The 10,220-nt window shown below is 54.7% G+C and overlaps 1 protein-coding gene across 2 annotated transcripts; it reads right to left on the bottom strand.

Moving 5' to 3' along the window:
- Positions 1 to 2,671: 2,671 nt before the first annotated feature.
- Positions 2,672 to 8,698, bottom strand: LOC121915633 (flavin-containing monooxygenase FMO GS-OX-like 2). Of its 2 annotated transcripts, none has more exons than XM_042440008.1 (6): positions 8,534 to 8,698; positions 8,063 to 8,289; positions 7,226 to 7,364; positions 6,631 to 6,788; positions 6,428 to 6,480; positions 2,672 to 4,526 (listed from the first exon to the last, which is right to left on the bottom strand). In XM_042440008.1, exons 1-6 carry the CDS (start codon positions 8,618 to 8,620, stop codon positions 3,748 to 3,750), a joined length of 1,443 nt encoding a protein of 480 aa, XP_042295942.1. In that variant the 5' UTR covers positions 8,621 to 8,698; the 3' UTR covers positions 2,672 to 3,747. The 2 variants fall into 2 exon arrangements, with proteins under 2 accessions (XP_042295942.1, XP_042295951.1); XM_042440017.1 differs by having other exon boundaries at positions 7,659 to 8,315; positions 8,534 to 8,685.
- Between the last annotated feature and the right edge of the window lie 1,522 nt (positions 8,699 to 10,220).

The raw sequence follows: 10,220 nt of genomic DNA, 5'->3' as shown, positions 1-10,220 counted from the left end.
CATCGCTTCCCTTCCCATTCTTAGTCTTTTGCGTAGGTCTTGGCTGCAGTCCCCGTTCTGATTGATGTTTGATCCAAAGTATGGGGAAACTATTTAGATTTCCTCATCGTCTGGGTTGAATGTTTGCAGCTCCTCTGTAGTCCTAAAGTTTGCTATCTATATGTTCAGCAGTAACCCAGCCTTTGCACTTTCTTCTTTGACCTGGCCAGTTGGAAAGATACAGAGATCATATGGGATTGTACAGTTTGCCAGTTTTCTGCTGCACTGGAAAATGTTGTGGCGTGTGCATGCGCATGTGCGCCAGGTTTCCTGAACTGGAGGGAGCTGGCTAAAGTTCAGCTTCCTCTGTGGCTCTGGGTGCAGCGGACAGTGACTGCATGCCTCACGGAGGCCAAAGACCTCTTGGATCTCCAGAACTGGGCTGGGAGTGTTGCTTCTGGCATCCCTTGGATGAAGGGACCTTCTTTCTGGGCAGCCGAGTGCGGCCTAGTGGTTTGAGGGCTGGACTATGATTCTGGAGTTCGATTCCCCACTCGGCCATAAAACCGTTCACCTTGGGCAAGTAGTCATGCTCTCTCAGCCTCCTCAGGGGAAGGCAAAGGCAAAGCTCTTCTGAACAAATCTTGCCAAGTAAGGCCCATGATTGGATTGTTTTAGGCTTGCCATAAGATGAAAACCGACGTGAAGGCACCCCCCCCCATCCCATGGAGTACCCATCTGAGGTTGAGTCTCCCTTAAGGCTGACAGGACCGGCTGCCTTAAGCAACCTCAGGCCAATCCTGTTCTCCTCCATCAGGGTCATGGGAAAACACAAGCCAAGACATGCGGACCCAGTTGCAGTGACGGAGCCAGCTGGCCAGTGTCAGCCAGAATTGGTGGGCGGCCAGAGTGCCCCAAGGGGAGCTGGCCCTCTCCCTGGACCCTGCCTAACAGGAGCCTTAACTGCAGCCAACGTGACCTTTGCCAGCGGCAACTCCTTGACCTTTGACCACTTGAATCTGGCCATGCTGCGTCTTTCTCGCCTGCCTTTGTCCTGCAAAAAGAAAAAGAAAAACGCTGGTGTCCTGAGACAGCGTCATCGTTGCAAGGGACCTCAAGGGCCCTCCGGCCAAAGCCCCTTCCGCCAGCAGGAAGACACCACCCCAGCCCTGCCTCCGTTTACCAGCCACCCTGCCCCATGGCTTCCTTTCAGCTTTGCTGGGTGGGACCCTCTGCCTGGGGGCCGGTTGGGCGCTTTTGCGGGTTTACTCTTCTCTATTTATTGCTTGTATGTCCAGCCCAGAGGTAAAAACCAGATGAAATGGCCACCTGGCCAAATATTGATTTGGCCGGTTTGGGAAAAGAAAGCTGCAGCCATTAAACAGGCTCTTGAATTGTGGTGATATTTGTTAGAGGCGGCTCCTTGTCCTTTTCAAGTGTAGACCGACTATTGAAATCTAGATCCATTGCAAATGCCCAAAAGGTTGAGTCTGAAGCAAGTTTGGCAGTCAACATTATTTTGTATGTTCAATTTCCGATGGAGGTATCTCTGTGGGGTGGGGTACCCCATCAAGAGGGTCAGCGCGAGGAGAGGGTGGACGCTGGCTTTAGCGCTGGGCAGCTGGGGCTGGCGATAGCAACCCCAGTCGAGCAAAACCGCCCAACTGGCCCCAGAGGCAGAGGGCCCCACCCAGCAAAGTCCAAAGGAAGCCATGAGGCAGGATGGTTGGAGAGAGGATCATGAAGCCCAACTGATATGTACTTGAGGGTTTAAGACTCAAGGTTTTGCAGCAACGTCATGATGTAAAAGCAACTGGGCTTTGTGGCTTTGTAAAGACTTAGAAGGCAATCTTTGTGGCCAGTGGTGTGTCAGAAGGTGGAAAGTCATGTCCAAAGGTGGCCAACTTGTGCCATGCCAAAACGGGTGCCCTGTGGGCCACTGCAGCTGTTTTCTACAGCTGTTCATCCTTGGGAGTGCATCAGCATGGACTTCATGGTGGACTTGCCTGCGAGGAACCGAGTCGTCTTCTAAGCAAGGCCTTTTCAAGGCATGTAAATCTGTACCAACAGCCCAGCAGTTAAGTTGCTTGTGCAGAGCATATATTCAGGCTACATGGGGTACCCAGTAGATTGATCTCCGATCAAGGCATGGGATTGACAGTTTCGAAAAGCCCTTGCCCAGCCTTGAGGTCAGCCACTCTGACCCAGTGGCTTTGACAGAATGGGCGCAAGCGGTCAGTGCTCTTGGCCTGGAAGTGTGTCTACACTAGATTATGCCAGTGGGATTTTAAAGACATATGCAGATAAAAGAAGGATCCCAATTGGGACTTAAAGGGAGGCAGATAAAGTGTGTTGATCTACAGAGTTTTTGCAAAGCCTACAGCATTTATTTTTGTGTTATTTTTAAAAAGCTTGTGCCGAAGCATCGAGACCATTTCCTCTTGAAAGTCTTGTAAAGGAAGTATAGCAAAGGTAACAAACGACATGGAAGAGAAATACAAGACTTTGCAACTGAAGGAAGGTCATAAAGAAGCTATATGAGAAATGATCAAAGTTTGTAAATAGGCTGAATAACTGAACCCAAGGAGATAGAAGATCATAGCTTTCAAATAGTATATCTCCCCAGAGATACTTACAAACCTGAAACCCATCTATAAGAAAACAGTGAAATGGAACAGTATCAACACGAATCTAAAAAGATAAATCATTTATTAATATATAAGAGCAAGCTTCAAAATTTGAATCGTGTGAAACTGACACTAGACAATAGTAATAGAAAGTGATCCAATTGGCAGATGAGGGAAAAGAAGTTAGGTATGAATGCAGAGAGTAAATGTAAGTGATTAAAGGTCAGATAAGAAGTGGAAGAGAAGATTAAAGATGTATAGGAGAAATATAAAGTAATATGGTGATAGGAAGAAAGAGGAAGATGTCAAGAGAAGGAATAAGGATAGGTACAAAGTTGATGGATCTGTGAGAAGAAAGGGGGAGGAAGGTCATCGTCGCCATTTGAAATAAGGCAATAGTACTTTGTGTGGTTGCATGTAGACAGAAGGTTTGGTGGGTCATTCCCCCCATTACGTTTGTTATGTTTGCTGTGGTTTTTATGATTGTATTGTTTTAATTTAATAAACTTTTTCAAAACAACAAAAGACTTGTGAAGGAAGTAACTGCAGGACTGGTTTTGCCTAAACCCACAGATGTCTTCCTCCTGGGTCCCATTTCAGTCGGCTCAAACTAACGGTGGAAACCAAGCAGTGGCCTCAAAGGGTGGGTCCCTCGCGGCCGCCGGCCTTGATTGATGGGGATCAACATTTTGAGGTGCTGGGATCCTGGACTCTAGAACCTACGAGGGCCAACTGCAATATTTGTGCGGTGGAAACAATTTGTGGGTAGATGCTCATTTGCTGACGATGAATGGGATGGAATCCCACAAAAAGGTTTGAATTGCTGCTTTTAATATACTGTGTAACTGAAAATGCTCCAGTCCTGACAACGCTGTTATGCTGCAAACAACTCAGTTTCTGAGCAAAGCTTTCTGGCTCTACTGAGGCTTGTGCTTCAGAGCTGAAGTTAACATGGCTGCGTACTGCGATGCTTTTGCTATTTCTGTGCCTCAGAGGGAAGCCGTCCAGGGGATTTCCTGCATGGCAGAATGGGGTTGGACTGGATGGCCCTTGTGGTCTCTTCCAACTCTACGATTCTATGATTCTAGGGGCAGCCAGAGGAAGAAGCCCACTCCTGGGGCCTGGAGTAAGAGCTGCCCCCTCACTTGTCTGCTCTGTCCTGGCCGGAGGCGTCCCACACCAGCTCCCAGGCATCGGGGCCCAGCAAGTGGTAGTTCCCATTCCGGTAAGCACCCACGTCACGCGCTCGGTTCTCCCGCGCGGCCTCCCAGATCTCCCGGGTGATGGGTGGCAGTGGGGGGAAGCCTGCCTGGCGGGCCAGATCCTCCGCATAGCTCCACTGCCGGTCATTGAGCCGGAGGAAGTGCCTGGGCTGCCCTCCGGCCTTCAGGTGCCGGTCCAGCTCGGCCCAGGCGTTGGCCTCCATCTCAGCTGCGGAGGGGAGCGGGCAGCGGCCAGTCAGAACGGCCAGGGCAAAGAGCACCTGGCAGTGGAAATGCGGGAAGGGGCAGATCTGCTGGCAGAGGCCGATCAGGAAGAGGGATGGGTGGCGCGGGGGCAGCAGATGCCGGTACAAGGGGGACGGCCCATGGTCAGTGTCCTGCAGTCCCAGCCGGTCCAGGGGCAAGAAGGGGAAGTGGGGCCGGTAGCCGGTGCAGAGGATCAGGACGTCAGCCCACACGTCCGAACCGTCCTCGAAGGCCACTGTCCCGCCGTCCACTCTGGAGACAGAAGGCACCTGCGCCACGCTCGAAGGAAGCCCACGCACGAGGGGCCCCCTGTGGCTCAGCACCACGCGGGCGGCCACGGCAGACAGCAGCAGAGCCAGGTCCACCCCCGAGGCCCCGCCGCCCACCAGAACCACGGAGAGGCCAGCGAAGGGCTCTGGCCGGCGGAAGGAGTGGCTGTGGAGGAGGCGCCCTGCGGAGGGAAAAGAGGGGTCACTAGGAGCACCCCGGAGCCAGGCACTGGAAAGAGTGGAAAGGCCAGTGAGCTGGCCTTGGCCTTGGAGCCACTGCCCCCCTGGACGCCTTCCGTGGCTCCAGCATGTCCCTGGATGAGGGCCCTGGTTGTTGGGTTCCCTCTCAATGGCCCTTCCTTCCTTCCCGCTGGGCCTGAAGGCCAAGTGACCCTTCTCTGCTGCCCTTCCAGTGGCACAAAGGGGCCAAGACCAGCCACGAAACGGGGGTCCCTTTTGTCTCTGGGCTGTTTCCTCATCTTCAGTTCTGTTGGGTGGTCTTTGCCTGTTCTGGGACAGGGGCTCCATTTGCTCTCCCCGGCGGAGGATCCACCCCTCCACTGTCTCCACTTTCCCTTCTCTTCTTTTGTTTGGGAAAGTGGGTCCTTCAAAGGGGGCCAGCACCTTATTATGGCTCTTTTCTAAGCGGCAGGGAGAGGGGAAATGGGCACTTAGCGAGGCAGGTCATTGATCTCTGTTGCCTCTTGACCAGGACAGCTCCTTGAAATTTAGCATGGCTTAGTGGTCTGAGCGTTGGACTAGGGCTCTGTAGACCAATGGTTTGAGCTGCGGCTTGGTCAGGGAAACCCACTGGGTCACATTGCCTCATAAGGAGGCAATGGCAAAGCCCCCCAAACAAATCTTGCCCTGAAAACCTCTTGATGGGTCTGCCTTAGGGTCGCCATGATTCAGAAACGACTTGGAGGCACAGGACGCACACACACAAACAAGGCTTGTGGGTTGCTGGTGGAAACCCCCACATTCCCCCTTTGCGTGTGCGTGCGTTCTGTGCCTTTGTTTCTGACTTTTGGTGGCCCTAAGGCGAATCTATTAAATTGTTTTCTTGGCAAGATTTGTTCAGAGGGGGCCTGGCATTTTGTTACCATCTTCTGCTCTGTTATTGCACCCGGTACTGTACCCCCCTCTGGCTCAGATCCTCCGCCCGACTCACCTTTTGCCTGCGCTGCCTGTCTCCAGGCTCTGGCCTCCCTGGCCAGGCGACCAGACCCTCATTCCCGATGCTTGGTCCCTAAAGGCTGGCCTGGGGCCCCAGAGACGTTGGCTGGAGAGCTGGCAGAGGACAATGGGCCCCCTGCTCCTTTGGGAAGACCCTTTGGCCTCAGGAGCCACTCTCCTTGTGGCCTTTCCTTCAGGGGTCACCTGCTGCTCCCTGCACTGTCCCTTCGCATCATTAGCTCACTTTCTTTGCTGTGATCTAAGCAGACGAGCCCTTCCAGTCCGTGGCACCTGTGAGTAAGTAGCCTTGGGCCACCTCTGGCCACCCCTTGCCCCCCGTTGACTGCAAGAGGCCGCCTGTGTGGCTTCCTGGCATGTGGCGGCTGGGGGGGGAGGAGAAGCACATCTGGAGCAACCCCAAGCCCCCCCCAAAGCGGAACCCTGCATCCTCTTGGATGGGGAGGGGGTCTGGCCATCTGTCCCTCAGGGAAGGCCTTGACAAAGCTAAGTGTGATGAAGAGAGTGAGAGAAAAAGAGCGCAAATTTGGGTCTGTAGGGATGGGCTGCAGGGGAAGACAGGCCAGAGGAGGGTCTGTGTCCACTACTTGGCCAGCCAACAGAGGACACTGGCCAGCAGGCCAGCAGCCCTGATGACCTTCGTTCACGGAGGAAGCCGCCCCTGGCCTCAGCATCTGAGCAGAAGCTCCAGGCCAGAGGCAGTCTATCCTGCGCAGCTGGGCCCAGGCCAGATGGGGCGCTTCCTTCTGCCAGAAGCAGGAGGGCCGGTGGGTATCTGCCATGGGGGGCAGGTCAGGATGAGGGGCCACACACCACAAAATGCTCCCCTTGTGCTGCAGGGCTCCTTCACTGCCATCTTTGGGGTCAGGGGCAGAGGTGCTGGTCTTACCTTGGAAGCTGTCCAGTCCAGCGATGGGGGGCACGAATGGGACGGAGTAATGGCTGCGGAGAGAAGGAGGAGGAGGCACCACCGGTGGGGCAGCAGAGCCAGCTTCAGAGAGCCCCCCTGGACCCACAGCTGGCCTCCCTTGCCCTCAGGCCCCATGCCCACCTGCTGTCCAGTCTGGATGCCACAGTGGCCTTGACACTCACCCTGTGCAGACCATGATGGCATCAAACTGCTCCGTGAGGGTCTTCTGCTCGGATCCCGGACCCTGCCATGAGGCCGTGACCTCCCAGCCGCCTCCGGGGCCACTGCCTTCTCCAGCCACTGCTGCAGTGGGCTGGATGTCGTCCACTCGCCACTGGAACTGAGGGGAAAGGAGAGAATGTGTGACCCCCTGGACGAGGGGGGGGGCAGGAGGAGATGGGATCAAGGAAGGGGTCCTGGAGGCAGAGGAGGCAAGGGCCCCCTTCTTCTCTTTCGTCTGAGAGAAGAAGGGAAGCAGAATGGCGAGGGGGCCCCAGGCCAAGGGCAGAAGGGCACTGGCACTGAGGAACTCCCTGCCACAAGCCACAGCCCTGGCGGCTTTTGAATGGGGGAGAAGAGGGGCTTCCGCTGGCCAAGGGGCCTTGGGTGGTCATCAGAAGCGGTGGCCTTGCAGCTGCCCTGTCCCTCGGCCGGAGGGCTTCTCCATGTTGCGGTCCCCAGGAGCTCCCAGCTTTGGGGCCTGGCCTGGCCCTGGGCCCTATGGACGGACCCTGGCCCTGGCTGGCGGCCGGAGGGTCTCCCGCTAACTGTCCTCACCCGGATGTGGCCCAGGAGGCCGAAGGTCTCTGCGTAGCCCCGCAGGTAGCCCAGGACGGCCGAGTGGTGCAGGAAGGAGGGCAGCTGGGGCTCGAAGGGGGCGTCCGGGAAGGCCATCACCTCTTTGGGAAGGTTGGTCCTGGAAGACAAGGGCTGAGAGTGATCAGCGCTCTGGCCAGAGGGCGCCCTTGGGGCTGGGAAGGCCATGGGCCCTTTGGGGCTGTTGGTGGCAGGAGCCCCAAGGGACCACTGGCCTGGCCTTCCTGGGGGGGGGGAAGGGGGCTCCTGAGAGGGACCCCTGAGAGGGGTTTGGGGGCCAGGCCATGGGAGACCGGCTCTGGCCCCAGAGACCCCTTGGCGCTGGGGATGGGGGCGTCCCTCTGGGGAAACCAGGGGCCCTTTGGGAGCCCCAGTCCTGGGAGGCTCTCCCTACCTGAGGTCCCGGTACATGCTGGAGCGTGGGGCCTTCCTCTCCCTCTCCCCTTCCTCCTCCTCTTCCTCTTGGTAGAGCCAGGTGCCCCCGACCCCGGCGCCGGCCTCGAAGAGGGTCGGGGGCGCGAAGGTCCCGGGGGCGGAGGCCAGCAAGTGCCGAAGGGCGCAGAGACCCGCGGCCCCGGCCCCGACCACCGCCACCCGCAGGAGAGGGCCGTGCCTCCTCGTCCTCGCCGCCTCGGGGGTCGCCATCCGAGGAAGAAAGGAAGGAGGGAGGGAGATTGGGGACGGAAGACCCCCCCTTGACCCCCGGAGAACTATAGAGAGGGAGGAGGCAGGGAGGGTGGGCCTGGCAGAGAAGGCCGAGGGCTGGGAGGGAGCTCTCTCTGGGCCTTGGGGACTCACCTTCTCCGCCGGGAACCAGGCCCAGGGACTCTGGCCGGAGGGAAGGACCGGAAGGACGAGGTCCAGTGTCCGGCGGAGACGGAGCGGAGCGGAGGGCAGAGGGTCCAGGGTCCAGGGTCCGGAGCCTCGCTTCCGAAGAAGCAGCTCAGCCTCAGCCGGGTCCTGGGTGCGAGTCTGCCGTTTCGGGGGAGGAAGAAGGGGCGCCTTCCTTGGCCCTTTTTAGTCTCCTTGTTTACACAGACAGACACATATTCTGTTGGGAATATTGGGTCTTCCTTGAGGATCGTTAGAAACTCAGGAAGGAGAAGCAGGATTAGCTTTAGTCTTGCTAGCAGAACAGCAAAAGAGTGAGGAGCGAGCAGGAAAATAGTTGAACTAGCTCCAGACCTTTCTCCCAGCCCCCAGTGTCCCCAATAAAAGAAACACACAGTCACTTGGTTAAAAGTGAACAAGGAAAATAAGTTTACTTACAAAATCATGTGTATGAACAAGTACACAGGAAAAATCAGGTAGAAGACAGTCTCCATGTCTCTCAAAGGAAAGATGCTCCCTCAGCATGCATCCATCTCCACAAAGGACATGCTGAGGAGGAGCTGGTCAGCAAGCTAGTCTTCTTCACCCAAGACAAAGGAAATTAAGGGTCCTCATGGTAAACAGGAAATGAGGAGGAGTAAATTAGTAGGGGGGCAATAAAGCCATAGACAGGCATTACTAGAAAGTCTTAGCATGCGAAGTTGCTATATGCCAGCATATATATAAGTGTGTCTATATACAGTATATATATATTTGTGTGCGTGTGTGTATAGTATGTCTCTCTCACAAAACGTTTGTATATGTCTGTGTATGTATTATTATTAATATTATTATTATTAACCTTTATTTATAAAGCACTGTCATTTTATAGTCTTTTTAATTAGACAGTTCCCTGCCCTCAGGCTTACAATCTAAAAAGACACCACACAAAAGGAGAAGGGAGTAGTGGTGGGGAATATTGTGCATTGTGTGTTTGTACATACATTTATATATATATATATATATATATATATGTACACACACAGACACACACGTATACGTATACGTATATATTTAATTGATTTTACCAGTACATATATATGTGTGGATGTGTGTGTGGATAGATAGATAGATAGATAGATAGATAGATAGACACACACACACAGACACATACAGTACACATCCCTCCATATTCTCTAGGGCTGGGGGCACAAGACCCCTGTGAATAAGGAAAAAACACAAATAATAATAATAATAATAAAAAAATTTTATTTATACCCCGCCCTTCCAATAGATCAGGGCGGCTTACAAAATGCACCTTAGTGCAAATAACAAAAACACCATGTTTTCACCTGAGAGGACGCCTCTCTAGGCATCTCCAGGGCCTCCAGGGTTAGCAAGTCTGTGGCCAACAACTGACAGACGCTGACCATAGAGCTGTGATGGAGGAGCTACAAAGGCCTAGTAATGTTCTCTCTAGGAACCTCTAGGTCCTCCAGGGCCACTCTGTGACCAACGACTGTCAGACACTGACCATGGAGCTGCACTGGAGGAGCTACAAAGGCCCAGTAATGTTCTCTCTGGGAACTTCCAGGTCCTCCAGGATTAGCAACTCTGTGGTCAACGAGTGACAGACACTGACCGTAGAAGTGTGATGGAGGAGCTACAAAGGCCTTGTAATGTTCTCTTTCGGAATCCCCAGGTCCTCCAGGCCGACTCTGTGGCCAACGACTGACAGAACTGACTGTAGATCTGCGATGGAGGAGCCTAGTAGAGTGTCCTCTCTAGGAATCTCTAGGTCCTCCAGGGCAACTTTATGGTCAACATCCGACAGACACTGACCATAGTACTGTGCTGGAGGAGCTGCAAAGGCCTAGTAATGTTCTCTCTAGGAACCTCCAGGTCCTCAGGGCAACTCTGTGGCCAACAACTGGCAGAAGTGGGTCATCGAGTCACTCTGGTGAGCCACCAATTCTGGCTGGAGCTGACCAGCTGGCTCCCTGTCGCTGCAACTGGGTCCGCATATAGGTTTGCCATATCCCGCCTGGGGGCGGGACTTTCCCGGTTTGGGGCAGGTCCGCATGGTCCTGCCCCGGTTTGGCCCCGCCCCCGGGATTGCCCCCACCCCCAGGCAAGCTAAGGGAAG

Source organism: Sceloporus undulatus, chromosome 1, assembly GCF_019175285.1.
Source record: "Sceloporus undulatus isolate JIND9_A2432 ecotype Alabama chromosome 1, SceUnd_v1.1, whole genome shotgun sequence".
NCBI lineage: Eukaryota > Metazoa > Chordata > Lepidosauria > Squamata > Phrynosomatidae > Sceloporus > Sceloporus undulatus.
Note: the sequence above shows the minus strand (reverse complement) of the source record. Positions and strands in the feature narration are given on the sequence as shown.